Genomic DNA, 24530 nt, shown 5'->3' with positions numbered 1-24530 from the left:
TTTGGGCACACTCCCTCTGGTGCCAGGCTGAGGAGGAGCAAGGGAAAGGGGTGCTGCTTCCTGCAATATAGCAGCATCGCCGTGGTAGTGAAATGTTTCACCTCCTTGCCCTGGCTGATCTGTCTTTGGCAGTGCTATTTGGTAGCATACCTGGGATCATCTGCTAACTCAAAATAATCCCACTCTGCACTACCCCCCGCTTCTGGGTTAAGGGTGGAGATCTTGCCTTATCCCCCTCCTCTGCAGGCAGAGGCACAACAACAGGGGAAGCTGAGCCATCTGCCCCCACAACCTCCTCCGAAGTGCCTTCCAGAAGAGAACTGCCTGTAGAGGAACTTTGAGGGTTGTGCAGCACAAATTCATATCCCCTCTCCTTCCCTACAGTTTCCCTGGCTATGGCACTGAGCTTCCCTGGTTCCAGATCCAGCTCCTCCTCTGGCATTGGGAGGCTCATGCTGGGAGTGAGCTGAAATTGGGGTGGAGGAGACTGTCATGCTGGTGCTGGTGGCTATTTCTGGTATTACTGGAGGTGGTGCAGGTGCAGGAACAGGTACTGCTCCCACCTCCTTGCTCGCACCAGCAGCAGAAATCTCATGGCTGCTAGGGAAAAGGGTGTGTCTAAGTTTGGGCAGGGGAAAACTTGCAGCTCTCCCACACTAGCCCCTCTTGCTTCTCTGCCAGAAGACCTGGCACCTGTCTTTCCAGCGTGCTTCATAATGTTTGTGTGCTGGAAAAGTGTGTGTGTGTGTGTGTGTGTGTGTGTGTGTGTGTGTGTGAGATACATCTTCTATCTGCTTACTATATCTTCTTCTATCTGCTTACTATATCTTCTTCTATCTGCTTACTAGATACAGAGACTAGCAAAAGAGTGAAGAAACTGACTAGGAAGCCAGCCGCTGCAGCCAGTACCTTTCACATGCGGACAGACAAACAGCTCACAAAAGGGATGGAAAGGTTTCACACAGAGCCTTATATGCTGTTTCTATGTCCCTTCCCCTGAGCACTGTGATTGGAAGGGAACTGAGGGAAAGATCAGTCACTGGCCAGCTACAGATGTCAATATCAGAGCAGTCTTTCCCCTCCCTCCTCCCCCCTGCCCCCCAATCTCTTCTCAGTTTGTTTCCCCACAAGTCCACCTTTTCTGAATCGCCAAATCTTTTCCCGAATCTTTTCCAAATTGATTTGCATGCTTCAAAATCGATTCAGAGCTTTTTGTGAGTCTCCAGATTCAATTTGGATTCAATGATTCAACCGCCAAATCTTCTCCAAATCGAATCGGTAACTGAAGCTTCGTACACCCCTAACGTACAGGACATATCTGTGTTCAGTTACAAAAAGTCATATCCCAAATATAGACCCATGGTAAGGAACCTAACTAACCAAAAAACTAATGGTTTAGTTACATGCCATGAACACCTGAATTATATGATTACGTTGCTACCTGCCAGTATTAAAGACTTACCCCATACATGAACACAATCATCATTTAAAAAAAAACAACCAAAAGTAAAATAAAAAGAGGATGGCTTTCCTAACTGGATAGCTTCAGAGCCATCAACCTGCTAAATCAGTCTGGTTATGACACTGGGCAAAATTTACATTTAAAACAACAATTTTTTACTTGGCAAATTCCTGAAGATTCACCTCAACTTGTGATGGGACAACAGTTATATTCAGAACAGTATTTTAAATCAGTTACTTACTTGGCAAGTTCCTGGAGAGTTGTTAAGAGCTCACTGGTGGATTTATGATCTTTAGCTCCTAACGTAGACATCAAAATGTGGACATCACTGAAAAGTAGAACGTGATCTTTGGTGTGCTTTTTTGTCAGCTGGAGAACTTCATTCCACCTATTTTCCAACTTTAACCCTAGGAGTCAAATACATGATTTAAAACAATTCCACATAAATCACATGGCATATGCTTTATAATTAACTGCATAAACCTTGACTGCAGGTTTAAAAAAAAAAAATCAGAACAATTCTACATCCAGCAGAATTCTCAGTGTGACGCTCCAACTTTAGTAAACAATTAAATGATTATCTATAAATTATCACCAATATCTTAAACAAGATTAGCAGGGATTATGGCCTATCAGCAGATAGATCACCTTCTCCTTAACCCATATAACAGGATGAGCTCTTATCATTGTTCTCAATTCATGTGACATTTGATTACCAATTCAAAATACATATGCAGATGAGTTCATCATGACCTGATGTAGCAGAGTTCCATGAAAATTAAACAAACTGGGAAGCGAATAAGTAATTTTTCCAGAGCTCTAGCTTAAAAAGTTAAAGTGAAGCTTTTTGGCTGTTTAGATTGTCTCATGAAACTCTCTAAATGACTGATACGGTACATTCATAAACCTTTTATTTCAATCATTATGAATGTTAAGAATTAAATATTGGAGTTGATTGGATCTTCCCAGCACGAGAAGCCAGACAGGCATCTAATAGCACTTGGTTTGCACTACTACAGCTTGTTGTATGGACCCCACCCCCCCTGCCACCTCTCCACAGGTTACAGAGGGCATGACCCCTTGCCACTTAGAAATTGGGCAGTTTTGCTTTACGTTGTTTTTTCAACTTCTTGTTGTCCAGGGACAAAGAAAGTGAAATTAATTGATAAAGAAAAGCATGGATTTATATTTGACTAGCTGAATGGAATACTGTACTGGCCAGATTACAAAAATAAGCTCAGGGGAGAAATAAAGGTAAGGAACATGAATATAAACTTAACATTCACCTCCCAAGGAAAGCATCAGTTTAAAGAGTTGGCTCCTGTAACAGCAAATCATTCAGCTTTGCTCTGCATATTGTCTCTATTACTGTTCCTCCAGCATGCTGGAAGAGTGATGCTTTGCTCCTCACCCTTTAAAGAAGAATGATACAGAAATAGCATTTCTTTACCTTCTAGCTGAAGCCGGTACAGCATAGAGCAGTTATCAACCACATCTAGCAGAGTTCCACTTGTCCTACACCTGGGACCAATCTGCAATCAGAAGGCATTTTTAAATTGCCTGACCCATGTAGAAGTGGAAAGTTAACTTGAGAGTCAAAATTTATCTTGACAATGCAAAAGTCTACTCTTCCAGATACAGTTATCTTGCAAGAACACAAATTTCACCTTTTCACAAATACTTCAGTCTACAAAGGATATGATTCTTTGATTTTTTTGGAACGACAAACAACAAGATACATTGCAACAGTATTAGGCAGGACAAGGTATCATTGTACCATTTAAAAACAATGCAGGCATAGAAATGTCTTATGCAGACTCCTAATTCATTGCCTGGGTATCGTTCCAAAAGATTTTCCTGAAATCCAGTCAAAGACCTTTAACATATCACCTAGAAATGAGGGGAAAAACAGGACTAAAATGTTCTGTCATCTAACTTTTGACCTCAGACCTCTCTCAAGACACCTTGGATTTACCAAGAATGCATTTTATATCACATTAGATATTTACATTTTTTTCCCCAGTCTCTCTATGGTCTGTACAGAGCAGTCAGTGCAGTCTGGCTAAAGCCAGAGGGACTGAAAAATGAATTGGTGAAAATATTTTTAAAAGATTCAGGCATAAAATTTAAAATAGTTTCTAAAATATGGAGTAAACAAAATACAAATATGATGGCATAAGAAACTTTTGGGCATTTTAGGATGACCTCTAACGCACATGTATTTTTACCAGTTGAGTAACAGCTGACCTAAACTGACAATTAAACATTTATAAATAAAACAGAAGTCTGTATCACACCATGATTCCCTTTACATTAAATACAGAAAGAAATATGTAAACACAATACCACGTACAATATATTTTCACTAAGGAAGAAGTCATTCCTACTCACATGATTATCATAAATCGTCAAAGCAGCCTCATAGTCGCCCTGTAAAAGCAAAGCACCATGGGATGACGGTCTTTAGAATGCAGCGTCCCAAAGTAACTGGCAGAGTGTGGTAACAACAGATTTTTAGAAAAAGGTTATTTATCATATTGGTATGTAGTATCTGTATAAATTAAATCTCTTATTCTGGAGGCCAGATCATGGGGGTTTGTAGCTCACCCATGTCAAAAATTTCAATTACAGTCTACAAGAGACGAAAGCAGATGGAAACAATGGTCTGAAAGATTCTGAAGTTGGAACAGGCAATGATGCATAAACCATAAAGTGAAGCTGATGATTATGACAAAAAGTTATAAAAATTTTTTAAAAATCAATTAATCTTCTGCATCAAAGCACAGGTTCAACTAGTATAGATATATTATAATAATTCTTATAATTCATATTTATATGCATATTCAACTCCCCTTGATTAGATACAGGGCAGGAGAGTAGGTCCGAGTCTGATTAATAAGCATCCCAAGTCATCCTCTATAAACAGCCTTTTTACGTAAAAATAAATCAGCTTTCGACAGCTTTTAATCCAAAGCTCCAGCTTGAAAGAGCTTTAAAGACTTAAAGGAAATTTCAGTTGGAATTGCACCAGGATTTACCAGGCAAATTATCCCTGAAGTCTTTGGGTCTAATTCAGCGGTGATATCAAAGTGATGTATGTTACACTTCTGGTAAAATCATGCAAGGAAGTGTATTTTGTCTTAGCATTCCTTTCACAGTAGATGTGTAAAACAAGCACAATGTATAAAGCCTGACAAGAAGTGCACTGGCAGGCAGAAGCGGGGTCTGCAAGAAGAAAATCAAGGAGGCAGCAAGGAAGTAAAAAAAGGACTTCTTTTAAAGTTACTGTCTCCAGGTTCAGGCATTTTGAGAGTTGCACACATTTTGTATTAACCTCATGCCAAGCTGGGGCAAAGTACACTCTTTGCTAACAACTTGAGTTTTTTGATTAACTTACATTGCTTTACATACATGTCAACTGTTATCTCACTGCTGAGTTTTGCCCCAAACAAAAGCCATAACTACTAAGCATTATTTAAACCAAACAAAACGTTTTTCTGCACAGTAGGTCGAGTATAAATATTTTAATTAAGGATTTCAAAACATCTTAAATACTTCTAAGAACATGCAGCATTTCAGATCATGTGATATCAATTTTCTTTTTCACAGTAGCTATTTGGGTCTCCTGGGTAATTCATGCAAAGTGTCTTCAACATCCTTTGTGCCACCACTATTTGTATTGAAGTTAATGGGAATTTTACCTTTTTCAGGACTACAGAACTGGGTTGCATCACTGTATCAAAACATTTGTGCAGAACGTGCAATAACTATGAGTACTTAATGGCTTGACATGAACTTCTCTACATTTTAACTCATTTTAAAATTTTATACCTTGAAAAATGAAATAATTTGAAAATATCTGAATAAAAGTAGCAACAACACAAATGCTATTACACTACTTTTGGAAACACTGCAACATATTTAAAAGGGAGGAAGGCAGATCGATCAAACCTATATGTCAGACTGTCCACCTGTAATGTGCAGCACAGATATAAAATCATCTCCATACCTTTTCAATAAAATACAGAGCCCAGTGCCAATAATTATGACCAGCAACCATAGCGTCCTGAGAAGAGAGAGAGAAAGAATGAATTCAGCAAATGTATAAACTCAGTTTAAAATCAATTCAGTTATTTTAGAGGTCAGCCTTCTCCTGCAGTAAATGTAAATTTCTAAGTCATGAGCAGATAAAAAAGCCAACAATCTAGAACTGCAGTTCCCCTCTGAATACTGACTGCGGCACTTTTTTTTACTGAATGGATTCCTCTTTAAGGCTATTCAGGGCAAAAACGTTCTGAAATCTTAAAAGTAAAGTTTTATAGAGTTTTGGTAGTGGTAGAATGATGATGTAGCCATGACAGTCCAGAAAATGTGAGAAGCAAAGGCTTTGGTGGTTATATTTTATTGAACCAACTGCCTGGCTGGAATAGACTTAGCCAAGCTACTGAATGTAGCAGTACTTCAAGTCTGGAGGCCCTCGTCTCTCAGTCTTACAGTCATTTTTCAGAATGGAAATGCATTTTGACTCATGCTCTCAATGAGTATCATTTGATAGCACAATTAAAAAAAACTCTCCATTGACTTTCTTTCCACCCAAAAGCTGACAACATAAAGAGTTCAAATGTGCCCTTCCATTACTTTGTCAGATATCCTCTGGCAACAAACAGAAGCCTGTCTGGACAACACCCTTGTGACAGAGGAAAGAAAGGACATATCTGACAAAGAATCTTAAACCCCCCATTCTCGTTTATGCAGTTTCAGGAATAGGTTAGACAAGAACTTGTAGGGCATGCTCTGGGTATGGATGACCCTGCCTCAGTAAGAAGGCTAGAGTAGGCAACAAACTGAGGCCCCTTCCAGCTCTGCTGTTCCATGACTTTATAATTCAGTGCTCAGTAGCGTAGTTAAAGTTAACTGCCTCACACAAGGGCAAACTGTGTTCACTGCCATAGTAGCTACTGCAATATCAGATTTTGAGAAGTCACGAAGTCCTTGGCAATATCAGTATTTTATGTCATCTAGATAAACCAAAAGGTTATCATTCTTTGTTTAAGATTATTACACTACAAAACGACTCTAACAAGACAGGTGATAAAGTGTTTGACAGAAAGGTGATATTACCAGGTTTGCTCTACACAGCCATCTATTATAAAAGTTGAGAGTAAAATTATTGGATTCCCTTCCCAGGGATAAAACAGTTGATGGGGGCTGCCAATGTAAAGTTTTGTGTAAGATTAATGTCTAATTGCCAGAGCAGAGCTGTCCTGGGAGCTAGTGAAATGCAGCTAAAGTTGACAAACGGGTTTCTGACATCCCTGAGTCAGCCAGGGAAAAAATAAAGAAACAGACTTTTCTGGACCAAGAGCAACACTAACAGGAGTCTAAGATCCAGTTCCAAAAGTAACCCAGGATACAGGGGCCTGGGTCACTTAGGAGCTTAAAAAGATTCTACCCATATTGTCTGTATTGTTCATTACATTTTTTGTTAAAGTAGAATTTCTAAGGGCTCTGAGATATGATATGCCTGATTTGATCCTGAAGTGAAGGCTTGAACACTCTCTACCCATAAGCTCAATCATTAAAGTCAAGCACAAAAGCACAAAAGGGCACTTCTTTGAGACTTGATTTTACTAATATAACACCATGTTGCACAGAAGAACAAACTAAAGAACCACATGAGAGATGTAACGCATGTTGTTTAATGAACTGCTACAAACTATTCCTATATTTTGAGTGACAGAGGCAACTTAAGATCTTGAATAAGCTAGAAATAGACTCAAGTACCATTTCTATTTTCTTTACAACTAAACTTTTAACACCCTTTCCTCTAGAAATTAACACAGGTGTCTCCAGAGCTTCTTTACAATCTGGCTTCGATTGGGTCTGCAATACATTCTAAATTCATTAACTTTTTCATGAAGTTGGGTTTTTTTGCCAAGCTCCCTATCAACCTTTAAAATGTAGTTTAAGAAGAAAGCCTGTAAATTTCCCTTTACCACGTGCAATAAAACATGGGGTAAACAGTTACAGCAGATAAAAGCACTATAGGCGAATATTTGTTGCTAAAAAGCTAAATTGCAAGTAGCATTTAAAACAGTTCACCTACCAACACCATCCATGTCTTTTGGAGACTTGTGCTGATGAATAGCAAAATATTTTTTATGCAAAGACACAGACAATGAAATATTTACCATAGCATTATTAGGAGAAATAGCACATGCTGAGGAGAAGATAGCATTTTGGATGCAATCCAGACCCACTAACTTCTCTTTAAATCAAGATAAGGAACACAACTCCAAAAAAGGTCAACCTTATAATTTAGAAGTTAAAAAAAAATAGACATGATCACCTTATACATTATGTTATGATTTTTAGTTAAGAATTTAAAACAAAAAACTAGAATTACCAACAAGTTAAAATGCCCCACTGTGTAAAGAGGCTTGTCTCCAACTGCACCTAAAGAAAATAAATTCATTTATGGTTGAAGTAATGGACTTGGACTCAAGAGAGTGAGGTTCAGTTCCTGTGGAAAAACTGAGCAAGTTACAATCCATGAAATCAGGATAACAACAGTTCCTTATCTCAGAGTGGCAATGTAATAATAAATTAATTAGTATTGGGTAATATTTTGGCCCTGTGGGCTATCCAAGTGCATAGAAAGACAAAGGAAATTTTGCTTCTCATGCAAACCACCATACATTTGGAATAACTTAACTGAAACAACAGATGTTTACTAAACATAGATTTACACTTGTGTAATGGAGTAGAATTTGGACCATTTTCTGCAATGCTTCATTTCAGGGCAAATCCTGAATGGCTAAATGAAATCTCAGTCTCCTTGAGCACATCCTTATGATGGAAACCCAGCTGCTTTCACTTTGATGCAATAAGCAGCTTTTGTTTCTGTCACTGCACCATTGACAAGATTCTCAGTGTTCCCTGCCACTAACTGGTTGCATCTAATAGCTAATCCAGGAACGATAAGAAGAAAAGTTATAAGTAAATAATGTTCCCATCTGTCAGTTGGAATTTCTGATTCCTCTGACACCAATGGCAAAACTTGCCTCAAGAGTCTTTATGTGGTCATTCAAATAGACATAAAAAGGAGGAGAGTTGTTGACATTAAAACAAACCTGTGTATTACCGATCACAGCCATAAGCACTCAAGCTATATTTTAAAAGATTAATGCCCAGAATGGTATTCTGAATTATTGATCAGTTGCTAAATTTTCTGTCTGTTGAATCTTAGGTAGCATGTTCAAAGATTTCTGCCTTGAAGCAAGGGCTTCTTCTGTTTAACTATGTAACTTGTAATATATCTGATAAAAAGGTATGTAAACAGGACTCAACAGCATTGAGTTGAATGGAAAGAAAGAACCACACATAAGGAGCCATTTTGGAGGCATTGTTAAGGACATTTACCTTCCAGTTGTTTTCAGTTTGCTTCATAAACGCCAGTCCATCATTCAGGTTTACTTTCATTTCATTTATATGTGCTATGGTATGGACAGACCATGCATCCGTCTGATTTATAGCTAAAGCCTGATGATAGGAAGAAAGAAAAAAAAGACAATGCTTAGTGGAACATTTTAAATAAATACTTATCTACTAGGGCTGTGCAAAGCTTTGGACCCTGATTCGATTTGGCAGAGATTCATAGATTACAGAGTCAGAAGGGACCCAATGCATCATTGTGTCCAACCCCCTGCCCCTGGCAGGAAAGAGGACTGAGGTCAGATGACCCCAGCCAAGTGATTGGCAAGCCTCCACTTAAAGACCTCCAAGTTAGGTGACAGCACCAGCTCTTTTGGAAGCCCCTTCCAGACTCTGGCCACTCTGATGTCTAACCTAAATCTACTCTCCACTAATTTGCACCCATTATTCCTAGTTACTCCATGAGGCACTCTGGTAAACAGCGCATCCCCAAAACCCTGCTGTCCTCCCCTGATAAATTTATAGGTGGCTACAAGGTCACCCCTCAGCTGTCTTTTGTATAGGCTGAAGAGATCCAGATCTCTCAACCTCTCCTTGTAGGGTCTCTCATGGAGACCACTAATCATGTGGGTGGCCCTCCTCTGAACCCTTTCCAGATCTTCCATGTCCCTCTTGAAGTGCAGAGCCCAAAACTGGACACAGTACTCCAACTGCAGACTGACTAGTGTTGCATAGAGGGGGAGTATCACCTCCCTCGATCTGTTGGTCATGAACCTGCTAATACACGACAAGGTGTGACTGGCTTTGTTGATAGCCTTGTTGCACTGCCAGCTCATGTTCATCTTGGAGTCAACTATGACTTCAAAATCTCTCTCAGCCTCTGAGCTGCTGAGGAGGACATCCCCCAACCTGTAGGTGTGCTGGGGATTCCTCCTTCCTAGGTGGAGTACCTTACATTTATTTTTGTTGAATTGCATCCTATTACGTTCTGCCCATTGATCTAACCTGTCTAGGTCAGCCTGTAACTGCTCCCTGCCCTCTGGTGTATTAACTTTGCCCCATAATTTGGTATCATCTGCGAACTTGGAGAGGGTGCTCAACACACCCTCATCCAAATAACTGATGAAGATATTAAATAATACTGCCCAAGGACCGAACCCTGTGGGACCCCACTGCCCACCTCCTTCCAGGTTGAAAATGGCCAGCCAACCACCACTCTCTGGGTGCAGTCTCTAAGCCACTTAGCCACCCACCTAACTGTGTAGGCATCCACTCCACAGCCCGTTAGCTTCCCTATGAGAATGGCCAAATTCAGTGGCCGAATTCAGATTCAGTGGCCAAATCTCTGAATCCGAATCGAAGCAGACCTTTTAACTTCTCTGAATTGAATTAGAACCCTCCAAATCTATTCAGAGAGATTCGGAAAGATTCAGCGATTCGGACGCAGACACAACTTTAAATGTTTTTTCTACATACCTCTAGGTACCAGGTGGCTTGTGAACGCTGTGATGGTGGGTCAGATGGCGTGTCCCACACGAGCACAGGGGGCTCTCCAGCGCGCTTGGCAGCAGACCCAGAAGTGGACCAGAACTGCTTCTGGTCCACTTCTGGGTCCCCCGGGGAGTGCGCTGGGGGCCCCCATGCTCCCTGGCAACTGGAGCTTCCTGGGTCTGGGGGGCCACCTGGGGTCCCTCTGCAGCCAAATCGCTGAGCCGGGGGGAGTGCAGGGGAACTCCCCCTGTGCACTTGGCAGCAGACCCAGACATGGACCGGAAGTACTTCTGGTTCACTTCCAGGTTTGCTGCTAAGCACACAGGGGGGCCCTCCCGCGCTCCTGTGGGATTCTCCATCTGTCCTACCATCACAGTGTTCACAAGCCACTCCTGGTACCTCGAGGTATGTAGAAAAAATATTTAAAGCTGTGTCTATGGCCGAATTGCTGATTTTCCAAATCGGCATTGAATCTTAAGATTCAGATTTGGCCGAATCGAATTAGGGACAGCAATCTGAATCAACAAATTGAATCACTGCCCCTGATTCAGGCTGAATCCTAATCGAATATGGCTCACTTCGCACACCCCTATTAGCTACTGCTAACATAGAAACTGACAGCTAAGTCTCATATATGATGCAACTTTAGGTGACACAAAGTCCAGCTCTCTGCGAGACGACGGAAATAGACTTTTCTCTGTGACTGCAGGGGGGCAGGATTAGGAGCAAGGCCTCAAGCTGCAGCAAGGGAAAATTAGGTAGGAGATTGGGAAGAACTTTCTAACTATGAGGGTAGTAAAGCACTGGATCAGGCTACCTAGAGAAATTATGGAATATCCACCTGGGTAAGTTTTCAAGAAAATGTTGAACAGAAACTCAGCTGGGATGGTTTAGTCAGGGATGATCCAGCCTTGAGCACGAGGCTGGACTAGATGACCCTGTGAGGTCCCTCCCAGCCCTGTTTCTATGATCCAATTAAATCTTATTTCTCAAATGAACATATGCAATATGGAATATTGACCATGATTACAAGTTCCAAGGCTTTTAGCACCCGTAGTGGCCTGCTTACCTCATTTGCAAGCTTTTCAGCGCGATCAAACATGTTAGTTTCCAGCAGTCCAAAAGAGAAAATGCCTTTTACATAGCTAAACAAAAGGAAAGAAAAATCATTTAGAACTAGGATGACACTTATATTGTAAAACGTTAGAAGTATGTACGACAAAAAATTTAATTCATGGCAAGTTGTAACACTCAACAATAAAGAGAGAAAGAACTCAGAAGCTGATTTTCCTATAAAAATTAGAAATCCACCAAATGGCCACCTCACTCTTTCCCTTTCACTGTACACTTTTTAGGAAAAATCATGTTTTCCATATGCTCTGTTAAACTCACAGAAAACTGATAATGACGTAGAGCAGGCTTGTTCAACATACGGCCCGCGGGCCAGCATGCAGCCCGCCAAGCCATTTTCTGAGGTCTGCGGTGTTGCGATGGGAAATGAAAGTAAACACTGTTTATTTTCGTTCCCACCCCTTGTCCCTCCCCCAGCCCCTCAGCAGCTTCTTAATGGCTGCTGAAGGGTTGGAGAAGAGACAAGTTTCCCACACGCACCATGTCAGCTTGACGTTGCCGACACGGTGCGTGTGGGAAGAGGAGTAGCCCATTTGCCTCTCGGGACAGGATGAGCCCAGCCAAAGCAGCAGGAGCTCAGCTGCACTTTCCCCTACCTGCACTGGTCAGTCCCAAGCGGCACACGGCTCTGCCACCACTTCTGCTGGCTGGTGCCGACCTGGGCGGGTCTGTCCCATCAGGAGCAGCACGCAGCTTGAAGCCAGCTTCCCACGTACTGCTGGGGACAGGAGGAGCCTGGCCAGCACAGCACTGGCCAGCAGAAGTGGCGGCGAAGCCGTGTGCTGCTCGGGGTCTGACCGGCGCAGGCAGGGGGAAAATGCAGCTGAGCCTCTGCCGCTCCAGCCAGGCTCATCCCATCTCAAGCAGCACACTGCTCTGCCGCCACTTCTGCTGGCTGGTGCAGACCCGGCCGGGCTCCTCCCGTCCCCAGTAGCACATGGGAAGCCGGCTTCAGCTGTGTGCTGCTCCAGATGGGACAGACCCGCCCAGGTCAGCATCAGCCAGTAGAAGTGGCGGCGGAGCCGTGTGCCGCTTGGGACTGACCAGCGCAGGTAGGGGGAAAAGTGCTGCTGAGCCCCTGCTGCTCTGGCTGGGCTCATCCTGAGGTTCATTTAATGTTTGTAAAATGCTTGGACAGCCCCACATAGATGCACTGCATAGAAATGCAAAATATATTTTGACTTATTTGGTTGGCACTTTGGGCTGAGATTTTCAAAACTGAGTCAAAAGGCCAACTTCCATTAAAATTAATGGGAGTTAGAGGGCTCCAAATCTTTTATGACAACTTCGTAACATGCCTATCTACCCCATTTTGCAAATCTCAGCCATAGTTTGGAAGTTCAGCCAAAGAATATAAGAGCTTCTCAACATAAGAGCATAAAAAGTGCCATGCTTGGTCAGCCCCATGGTCCATCTAGCTCAGTATCCTGTCCCGAACAGTGGCAGAGGTGGATGCTATAGAGACGGAGAGTTTTGAGCTAGTTAGACCCATTTCATTGTCACTTCTTGCAACTTCATTGATGTCAAAGGTCACGTGACATCACTTCCTGATGTGATACCACTTCCTGTGAGGTCTTTGAATATAGCTTGCTGGCTCACTGGGTGATAAAAAGTTCATGATCCAGCCCCACATTCAAAAAGGTTGGACACCCCGATGTAGAGTATTATTTTAAACCAAATGACATTTTTTGCAGTCTATGAAAACAACGTATGCAAAACGTACAAGACGCAATGCATATATTCCCGAACATGATAATGCATGCAACATTATACTATTTTACTAATTAAATTTTGAAGTGAAATAAATTTAGAGATGGAAAAGCACTTTTTACGATGGATACTTACGCGAGACCAAAAAAGGAAACATTAAGGGTACGTCTAACTCTAAGATATCTACAAGCTCTGAGCTCAAGGACAAGCTAGCCACTTCTCCCTCATCTACCTGTTTTGATTTTAGGTGTGTCAAGCCTGGGTTACTCATGTCTGCCCTGTGCTGCCTTTGACTTCAATACAGTGGTAGGATTTATGGGGGTATACCCCAAACTTTGTACAGAGTGGAGTCGTTCCAGGCATTGGTCTGAAGTACTCTTCAGAACTGCTGGGCTTTTCTTAATATTGCTTGAACTACAGCAAGGCAGATTTAGATTAAATCTCTGGGAAGAAAGACTGAAAGAACACAAGATAACAACTATGGATCTTTTGGAGAGGTAAGAGAGGACAGAAAGCCTTTTGGCCATGACAGAAACATACAAAGGTGTTAGATACGATGGACTGAAGGAAGCATGCAAGACACGCTGGCCCAACATAATGAACATTACGATTACTGCCCTGCCCGTTCATATACACAGGGATGGTAAATATATGCTCTATATCTTCACTCTCTAAAGGAACCAACAAATATGTTAACTACACAGGAAATTAACTCTATGCTTTGGTAAGGGCTGGTTAACTACAGGGTTAGGTTCATCAACATACTGTAGGAATCACAGGCAAGGTTCATGATGCAACAGTTCTGAGAAAATCAGGCATTGGCATGCTTGGATAAAGTTGGATCTTTCCCAACACCACCACTATTGATGGCTTGTGGATACTTCCGTTATTTGGAGACTGGTAGGGGCCTTCTTATCCTTTCAGTCTAGATCCCAATGTTTGTAGGTGACTGATTGTCAAAGGCTCCTTACAATCATCCACTCCATCCCCTCATGCACCATGGTCACAAGAATCCCATGATTTTAAAAAAATAAGCTAAACCAAAAAACTATGATGTGTTACAGGTAACAAGAGGGAAAGCATTTTTCATATATGACTTTTGCCAGAGATGTCAGTACAGCCAGGATTTTACCCTATGTCATTTATGACACATGAAAGCTATTAAAAAACATGCTCCATTTGGGCAAAATTTCACTTAGAAAAAAATAAGCAGTGTATCAGTAGGAACACAGAATAAATGTTCATGATTTTATATACTGGTAGTTAAGTTTACCTCATCCATATGCTTGGATGGGGCTGTAGGGATAATCAGCACATGTACACAGCCCCAAATAACGCTGCTGACCAGATGACCAAAGCACAGGCACACCAGATGTAGGTACTCCAATCAATAATTGAACACAACCTACTACATACCTGCTCAGAGGAATATCAGGTGTCCAGTGAGGATAAACCCGGGCAACAGAGTCTCGCATTTGTATATGATGGCCCAAGTAAAAATAAGTGCCCTGGGAGAATTTGAGTGCTAGCATGTCAGTTGGATGGTCCTGGAGAATCTGATCCCATACTGTACAAGCTTGGGGAAGATGCCTGGAGATGAGAAACCATATTTATATTAACCATCAATAGAGCCAATGAGATTCAAGTGCCTCCTCCTAATATTATTTCTAAACCTATATTACTCTGGCAAGAAGGAAACCCAATGACAAATGTCAGTCTTCTCCCTTGCAGTAATTTCTTAGTTTTTAGACGTACAAGAACATTAGTTATGCTGTCTTCAACATACGCCTTATTCTAAACCAGGAATGTCAAAGATAAGGCCCACAGACCATATCTACCAGGCAGAGCTGTGTTACCTGGCCTGTGGGGCTCCTGAAGGGGTGGGATGAGCCCACAGGAACTTGGGGGTGGGATAAGCAGTGATAGGGTGGGTCCTGACCCAGCCCACAAGGAGGTAGGCCTGCATGTGATAAGTCACAGAGGTTGAATGATAAAACCAAGCCATGCCTCCCTTTTCATCCCACTAAAAAACAACTACTTACCCACGGACATACAAATCTAATGCAGACACATGTAGTTTCTCCCTTTCGGTCAACAACTGTGATTTTGAAAGAGCCATCATCTTCTTTACTGCACTGTCCAGGTCTTTGTCTAACCGCACTGAACTCCCAGTGCCAACCAAAGCCAAGCCATTAGCAATCACATGTCCCATTGCTGAAGAAAGCAACAGATACAAACTTCAGATATGCAGAATTGCAGATAGTTTAGCAAGTACAATAAATGATGGCCAAACTACTGATGTCATACCAGCAAACAGTAGTGCCAAAACTGGTTACAGTCTAACATAAAGCCCAAATCACACACTGAGTTACTAGCAGGAACCTGAAATTTTCCTCATCCGAAAACTGGTTATTTTCAAATTCTCCTTAAACATTTCTACAACCCTCCTCTGTCCCCAAATACCAACTTTAGTATTAGTAATGGTACTAGGCGCCAATGCTTTTTTAAGCCTACTGTAGAACAGAACTTTTGTAGAACAGTTTCCCTCTGCTTCATAATAGCCCATGCGCAAAAATGACAATGAAATGCAGATCACAGTGACTACAGAGGCACTGTACTCAGGGGCAGCAACAGCTAAGAAGTTAGAGAGGACTTAATACCAGGTTGTCAGTACAGGGACTGAGAACATGCAAGGATAAAGATGGGGATGGATGGAGAACATGTAAGACACTAAGAGTCACAATGGGATGTAACCTCACTGGCAGTGAGAGAGAGAGAAAGCATGAGAGCAACATATTTAGAATAACATAACAGGTACACAGAGGATCAGGACTCGTGGGCTGTTCATTTTATTGGCTGTGATACACATCACAGAGGAGCAACACGTTCCTCTCAGACTGCCTCTACTCCGTGCTTGCTGTCTGCAGTGTAAAGTTCCTTTCCAATGGGAAATTTTCCTCCCGCAGGGTTTTCTGGGGATAGACATATTAAATTTGGCAGAGTTAAACAGCTGCAGCATGATAGTTACTATTTCATAACAGCCAAACAGTTAGCAACGCCCCTGCTTCCCAGTTGTTTAACTCTTGTTTTTGTTCCCTTGTTATTTACAAGATACTCAGATACTGCTCTTCTGATGCTGGTCATCACAAAACTTGATCTTGTCCACCTCACAGTGCCTTGGTCCATCTGCAAGATGACTCTGCCAACAAGAGCAGCATTCTGCACTCCTTTCCCAGACATCCACAGAGATTTCAAATTGTGCTAAGACATCTTTGCAAGCATCCTGAAATCTGCACAGCAGATTCTTTCCTCTTTTTTCCCAGGGGAGGAAAGACTCTGCTGTTTGGATTCAGAGCACTGTGGTGCATGGATGCATCCTACCTGTGCACAGGACTGTCATTAGCCCATTGGACTCAGGAGCCAAAGTAATCATCGGTGCATACATCATGCTCTGTAAAGAGCGATGGTGCTAATTGAGATACTGTTCCATGCAGCAAGGTCAGAGGAGCCAGTATAAAATGTTTGCCCAGTGGGCAGCTCTAGTCTCTGCTACGGGTAAAATTATCCTCAAAATACAAGCTAATTCAAGAATGGAATGGATACTAAAGACTTTTTAATACCTTTGTCCTGTCTATCTACAGAACTGCCTCAAAAATTGTAAAGATGTTTTCTTTGTTGAGTGTATACCTTTAAATGCATTTTAAAATGAATTTATTTTACTTAGCCGACCAAACAAGTAAGCCTACAATTCCCAACTTTCATTTCACGGTACTTTCCACCCATCAAAATATACTCCACCATGCCACAAGAGGATTGCTATTTTCTTTATGTATAAATCTGTCCTTTACATACACTATTATTCATAACTGCTACCATGTTCATCTTCTAGCAGGAGAGGTTTACACAGTACTGTATCCTTCTGATGGCCTAATCCAGGGATGTTCAACAGGTAGTCCATGGGCTGCATGCGACTCCTGAGAGGATTACCTGTAGCCCTTAGGCTTCCTATCCAGGCACCATTCCCCACCATCACTCTCTAATCCCTAATCACCACCACTCTCTAATCTCTAATCTGATCCCTGATCAAACTGGGATCAGAGGATGGACAAGCAGAGATGCTGTAAATTAGGATCCAAGGGGGTCGGGGTGAAAGGGACCTGATGGTGAGGGTCTACTACAGGCCTCCTCACCAGGTGGTAGACGGGGAATTTTCCAGGCAGCTCTCAGAGGCTGTGCGGTCTAGAGACATGATAGTCATGGGGGACCTTAACTACCCAGACATATGCTGGGAGGAACAGTCAGCTAGATCTAACTGCTCACACAGGTTCTTAACCTGTATTCAGGACCTCCACCTCACACAGGAGGCAAGGCATCCCACCGGGGGTAATGCCTTGCTTGACTTGGTGTTGGCCACAGGGGATGACCTGGTGGGGGACCTGCAGATTCAAGGCAACTTAGGGGACAGCGATCATCAAATGATGAAATTTACTATCCAGATAAGAGTGGGCACTATACCTAGCAGGATACAGGTGCTAAACTTTAAAAGGGATGACTTTAATAGGCTCAGGGGATTGGTTAGCATGGTACTAGAAACCAAGAGCCTAGATGCTTTGGGGGTCCAGGAGGGGTGGTCATTCCTCAAGGATACCATTCTTTGGGCTCAGAGAGAGACAATCCCATGGCAGAGGAAAGGGGGCAAAGGGACTAAGAAGCCCCTTTGGCTAACCAGGGTCCAGGATACCTTAAGGGCAAAAAAAGTAGCATAAAGAAAGTGGAAGCAGGGGGTAGCTAGCAAGGAGGAGTACACTTCCTTGGCCCACACCTGTAAGGAGACAGGAAGGCCAAGGCAGCTCTAGAACTCAGGCTAGCAGCAGGGATTAAGGATAATAAAAAATCCTTCTTTAGGTATGCTGGGAGCAAAAAGAGGGTGCAGGGTAGCATAGGACTCCCTACAGGACAGACAGGGGGGCTTAGTGACGGATAGCAAGGACAAGGCAGAGTTCTTCAATGAGGTTTTTGTCTCTGTCTTCTTAAACAGGAATCTAGACAAACACTCAGTATGTATCACGGACATCAACAAGGGGAACATTAGCTGACAAACAGTCAGTGCTAACACGGTAAAAGGACACTTGGAGGGACTGGGTGTGTTCAAATCACCAAGACCAGAGGGACTCCGCCCATGGGTAATGAAGGAATTAGCAAGTGTCATAGCTGAACCACTAGCAACAATATATGAGCACTCATGGTGCTCGGGTCAGGTCCCAGAGGACTGGAAGAAGGCCAATGTCATCCCAATCTTTAAGAAAGGGAAGGAGGAGGATCCAGGGAACTATAGACCGGTCAGCCTTACCTCTATCCCAGGGAAAATCCTCGAAAAAATTATCAAGGAACACATCTGTGGGAGCTAATGTGATGCAGAAGGGTAACCACATGGGTTTACAGCAGGCAGGTCCTGGCTGATTAACTGAGTTTTGCCTACAGTAAAATGGGTAGCAAACTGGCTCAGGGGTCGCACTCAGAGGGTGGTGGTGGATGGGTCAGTGTCAACCTGGAAAGATGTGTGCAGCAGAGCCTCTCAGGCCTCAGTTCTGGGGCCGCTGCAGTTCAACATCTTCATCAGGGATCTGGATGTGGGGGTGGAAAGCACCCTGTCCAAACTTGCAGACAACACAAAAATATGGGGTGAAGCTAACACCCTGGAGAGAAGAAACCAGATCCAGGCTGACCTCAACAGGATGGGGAAGTGGGAAGAGAGCAACAGGATGCAATTCAATAAGGACAAGTGCAAGGTGCTACATCTCGGGAGAAAAAACTGCCATCTTAACTATAGGCTGTGGTGGGGGGGGACCTTCTTAGTACCACTGGGGCAGAAAGAGATCTTTGAGTCACTGTCGACTCCAGGATGACCAAGAGTCATCAACATGATGAAGTAGCTGGCAGAGCCAATCGCACCTTGTCGTGCATTCATAGGCGCTTCACAAACAGGTCCAGGGAGGTGATTCTTCCTCTATGTGGCACTGGCCAGGCCACAGCTGGAGTACTGTGTCCAGTTCTGGATGCCGCAGTTCAAGCAGGATACAGACAACCTGGAGAAGGTCCAAAGAAGAGCCACTCATCTGACTGGAGGCCTGCAGGGAAAACCCTACGAGGAAAGGCTAAGGGACCTTAACCTCTTCAGCTTCTCCTAGAGAAAGCTGAGAGAAGACCTTGTGGCAGCGTACAAATTCATAAGGGGAGAGCAACACGAAGTAGGCAATGAGCTCTTTACCAGGGCACCCCCTGGAACAACAAGGAACAATGGCCATAAGCTACTGGAGAGTAGGTTTAGACTGGATATTAGAAAAAAGTTCTTCACGGTCAGGGTTGCCAGGATCTGGAATAGGTTTTCAAGGGAGGTAGTGTTCGCCCCATCCTTGGGGGTCTTCAAGAGGAAACTGGACAGGCATCTGGCTGGGATCACATGATCCCAGGTTTGGTGACCCTTTTCTTGCCTGCCAGGGGCAGGGGCTCGGACTAGATGGCCTGCTGAGGTCTCTTCCGACCCTAGAATCTATGAATCTCTAACTGTTACCGCTTTCTGCCCTTATCCCTGGATGTAGGACATCGTGGCACAGCCTGCAGAGCCAAGGGGTCTGCAGCCAGAAGTCTTGGAGAGACTTAGGGATACTGCACAGTGTGGAGGTGGCTGCCATGCACCAGGAGGGTCTCATTTAACATGACATGATGAAATGTGACAAGTTCTCTTTCTGCATACCACAAATTAATGATTTTTCTTTTTCCTTGTTACATTCTATTATCTTTTTTTATTAACCTATTTACCATTTCTCCTGTTTGCTACTGAAAAGAGAAGTAAAACACAGATAAAAGATACTATAGAGAAGAAAATGTGCTAGAGAAGGCAAAAAGGATGTCCAAAACCAAAAATGTTATCCTAATCCAACAGATCCCCTGAGAAATAAGCAGATAAAACCATGACACTACATGTCCAGCAACAATACAAACAATCAAAAGGTTATACTTACTAAAATTTGGATCTGCTGCTTTTAACTTGGTGAGACATCCCTCAATGCCTCCCAGGCTCATATCATTGGTCCATGTTGCATACTGCAACAGAAAAGGACACCAACTAGACACAAGTGGAACTGAGTTTCTTTCATTGCCCTAGCTGAAACTCAAGTCATATAAAGGTTAAAAAAGAAGACTGAATAGATATTAGATTCAGAAAGAACATTAAATCAGTAATCCTATAGGTCGGGGACTCTGCTTCTTGGAACTATGGTTTTATCCTGACTGTTCTTTCAGGCTGGAATTTGGAAATCAACTGAAACAACACAATCCTCTGAATACCCACTTAACCCAAACCCTTCTGTCATACCTGAGTCAGTATGGCATCAAACATCTTGCAGGCCTCATTACTAGTCGTGGATAGAGCAAGTCCAGCATCCTTCCAGGCCTGAAAAAACATGAAAATGTGAAACTGTTTACTCATCATACACTGATCTCTTAGATGCTGTATTTGTTGAGACATAGGAATTGAAGTAACAGGTTTCCAGCAATGTCTTTCACCTGCCAAAAAAAAAAAAAAAAAGCCTGACAGGACAGTTTGAATACCCACACACCCCTTTTACTCAAGCAAACACACCTCTGAAAGGGGGTAGTGAGGGAGGAATAATAATGATGGAAGAAAGGGTAAAATAAATTGTACAGTAGAGTGTCCTCTGTGGTCTTGTAACTCTAGGTTAGTTTCCCAGGTAGGAAAATATATACCATTGGTGGTATGTGGCAAATGCCCAGAAAGTACACAGAAAAAAGAATGGGAAAGAATAAAAGCAAAATTCAGAAATGAAAAACACTCTTATTCATAGTGTGGTTGTACTGACATAGAGAGTATTGGGACCTTGTTACACATTACATCAGGGACGGGCAATTATTTTGGGCGGAGGGCCGCTTACCCAGTTTAGGCAGGCTGTCCAGGGCTGCATAGATAGCCCAGCCCCTTGACAGGTGCCCCACCCCCTGGTCACCATCTTGGGAAAATTTGTCCCAGGGCCAGCACTAGTGGGGCCCAAAGCGGAGCGCAGGCTGGCAGGGGTCTGTGGACCCAGGTTAGGCTGCACCAGCAGAAGAGTGGGAGCTGGCCTGGCTCCATAGATCCCCTGCCAGCTGGGACCCTGCAGTCCTGCCATCCTCCTCTGGGCCCCACTGGCACTGGCCCCAGGACACCGGTGTAGGCTGTCTTCCCGCTGGCTCCCCGCCCACTCACACCCAGTATGCCCCAGCCCTCCGGTACAGGTGAGTGGCAGCACACAGCCCCAATCCCCTGCTTGCTGGCAAGGAAGAAGCTGGTGCTGAGTACGGGGAAGTGGCACCTCACCCGCCCCATGGCCAGCACTCCCTGCTGCAGGTGCTTGCAGCCTGTGTGGGGCTGTCTGGAGCAGGCACAAGTGGCTGCAAGTGGCTACACCGGAGGGCGCTGGCCACGGGTCGAGCAAGGGGCTGCTTTTCCCCATGCTCAGCACCAGTCGTAACCTGCCCCAGAGCTTGCGCGCTGAGCAGCCCACAGGCAGCAGTGGCAGACACTACCCAGCACGGCAAGCGGGGGGCTGCAGGTGCCGTCACCACGCACAGCCCCGATGGGCTAGCCTGGAGCCCAGGCTGGCAATGGGGCTGGGTTACAAGGTGGTGCTGAGCGCGTGGGGGAAAGCAGCCCCTCCCTGCCCCATGGCCGGCACCCCACACTGCAGCCACTCGCAGCCCGCCTGGGGCTGCCTGTGCCAGCTCTGGATATCCCCATGCGGGCTGTGAGCAGCTGCAGCAGGGAGCGCCAACCATGGGGCAGGCGAGGGGCCGCTTTCCTCCACGCTGGGAAGGAGCAAGGAAGGAGCCCAGGGAAAAGCTCTGAGTGCTGGGGGGAAAAGCGGCTCCTCTCCTGCCCCATGGCTGGTGCTCCTTGCTGCAGGCGCTCACGGCCTGCACGGGGCTGTCCACAGCAGGCCACAGGCAGCCCCAGGCAGGCTGTGAGCAGCTACAGCATGTGGCTTTTGGATGGGGGAGCAGGGCAGGGCTGGGCAGGCCCTGCTGCTGTGAGAGCCTGCCAGGCTTCCCCTGGGTCCTACTGCCCTTGGTTCCTGTTATTTTTTACAGGAACCAAGGGCAGACAAATATTAATCTTCTATATTTTTAGGGGCCCTGTAGACTAGATAGAATGGCTTCGCAAGCTGGATCTGGTCCTCAGGCCGTATTTTGCCCACCCCTGTATTACACTGTGCATGGCACAAATGTTTATGGGTGCTAGTTCTCTCTCAAATTTGAAGCAATCACACCTTCAAGCCAGCAGCAGGGCCTGGAGGACTGAAAGGTAGAATCTCCACCCCCCACCTCCAGCCCCATTCTGGACTTCCCCCCAGCCCCTTGTGGTTCTCCCAGTTCCCCCCACAAGCCCTCTGGGCTCTGCAGAGAGCTGCAGCAATTCAGCAGTGGTCAGGCAATCAGGTTACCCCTTCCCTGCCTGCACCCCCCCAGTAGCCACAATTACAGGGTGGGGATGGGGGGGAAGGCAAAGGGGCAGTGAGCGGGGATCTGGGGTGCTAAGGAGGGCCAAGGTGGGGCAGTGGGCCTGATCAGGGCCAGCGCAGGAGAGAAGGCCGGTGGGGTGGTTACACTAAGGTGTAACTTAGAATGTCTACCCCTTAGTGTAACAAGCTGCATACAGGGATCAGAGATAATCCTACCACTGAGTGGCCTAATTTTGAGCCACATAACAAGTGCTTATAACCACCTTCGGGTTTTAATGCATGGACAACCCAGAGGTTAAGAGCTCCAGGAGCCACCCAAAATTACCACGCAACAAAGTCCTTTGTATTTTATTGTCTGTAACCCAGAATCACAGGGTACACAGAAGCATAATAAACTTACAAGTACATGACCCAAAAAAGTTTGAGTGCCAGTGCTATCTAACCATTCGCTCTTTAAACTTCAATTATTAGCTAGCATCATCAACTTCAGAGTGCCCTTCTGAAAACTACAGGGCACCAAAATTCTGCGCTTTGCTATACAGAGAAGCAGTTCCACCATTTGCCAAAACAGGTTTCCCTCAATTTATGCAGTACATGCATTCCCGGAGAACGGCGCATAAATTGAATTTGCATAAAGTGAACCCATTTTACAATGCAAAAATAGAGATAGGTTCCCATGGCGGGGAGGGAGGGAGGGAGGCTGGGACTAGGGAAGGGGTTGAGGGAGGAGTGCTGCTCCCAGCGCTGTACAAGGCAGCAAAAGAGGGAACAGAGTGGCACTCACCCCAGCCCCTGCTCCAACACCCTGGGAGTGGCTGGCGCCAGCTGCTGGGCTGCATCATGCTTTGCCTCTCCCCACCGCGCCTGAGCTCCACTCATCTACACTCACCTCTGCTCCTGGGCTGCACTGTGCCCTGGTGCAGGCAGCTGGTGTCGGCTGCTCCCGGGGCAGCTCCAGCACACAGCTGACACCAGCTGCCTGCACCAGAGCATGGTGCAGCCCAGGAACAAAGTTAAGCGTGGACAAGCGGAGCCCAGGCATGGGGGATAAAGGGGGGCAGGGGGGAGGCAGAGCACTGTGCATCCCAATGGCTGCATGCAGCTGGCACAGGCTGCTCCTGGGGTCGCCACAGCTGCGGTGGGGAAGAGTTGGGCCATGGCCTCCCCCAAAGGACTTACCTGCTTGAGCGGAGATGGGGGGAGTGTCTACGCTGATCACATAAGAGAGAATTTACCTTGCATATAATGAATTATGGGTCTAAATATGCTCATTGCATAAGAGCGAATTCTCGCATAAATTGAGGGAAACCTGTACTTGCCATATCCCTCATTTGAGTGGAGCTGTCAGGAGAGAATACGCAAAAGAACTCACAGGGCCACCAGGTAACACAAGGCAATACAGAAACACCAAAAGAATTCAGCCGTACAAAATTTAGTGACGCTATATTACACCCTCATTGGATAAACTGTCCAACAAAAACTGAGGTTTTGCATCTTCCATGGTAATTTATAACCAGGAAATCTAACAGAAAACCTCATTCACTAACTGGGTTAGACGATGTAAGCTTTATACAATGGGGTAGTTGGCAAACTTTCATGGTTGTCTTCATGACCATTCCTAAAAGAGACCCACTACTCTGATAAAAAAACCAACAATCATTCTGAAAAACACCTAATTTAGTATAAAAATGATCTGTACAACTATAATTATTCTCCTTTATGCATAGGCAAATGGTTTTTAATAGCATGCTCTATTTGTCTGACAGGACAGCTACACAAGGGGTTAG

At 44.4% G+C, this 24530-nt stretch overlaps 1 protein-coding gene across 2 annotated transcripts in view; it reads right to left on the bottom strand.

The window, feature by feature from the left end:
* The window catches only part of LOC149866513 (tetratricopeptide repeat protein 38-like), a 47550-nt gene that overhangs the window by 20384 nt on the left and 2636 nt on the right, over positions 1–24530 (bottom strand). For both annotated transcript variants that reach the window (XM_090043815.1, XM_090043814.1), the window contains exons 2-11: positions 20604–20681; positions 20251–20332; positions 15271–15442; positions 14645–14818; positions 11457–11532; positions 8885–9004; positions 5472–5528; positions 3854–3892; positions 2913–2994; positions 1704–1869 (exon numbers count right to left, since the gene is read on the bottom strand). In XM_090043815.1, the coding sequence (XP_089899941.1) occupies positions 1704–1869; positions 2913–2994; positions 3854–3892; positions 5472–5528; positions 8885–9004; positions 11457–11532; positions 14645–14818; positions 15271–15442; positions 20251–20332; positions 20604–20627 (992 nt within the window). In that variant the 5' untranslated portion in view covers positions 20628–20681. The remainder of the gene's footprint in view (positions 1–1703; positions 1870–2912; positions 2995–3853; positions 3893–5471; positions 5529–8884; positions 9005–11456; positions 11533–14644; positions 14819–15270; positions 15443–20250; positions 20333–20603; positions 20682–24530) is intronic.

The sequence above is a fragment of the Crocodylus siamensis genome, chromosome 4 (assembly GCF_052110815.1).
Source record: "Crocodylus siamensis isolate JL-2025a chromosome 4, ASM5211081v1, whole genome shotgun sequence".
NCBI classification, from domain to species: domain Eukaryota; kingdom Metazoa; phylum Chordata; order Crocodylia; family Crocodylidae; genus Crocodylus; species Crocodylus siamensis.
This window is presented reverse-complemented; position numbering and strand designations above follow the sequence as displayed.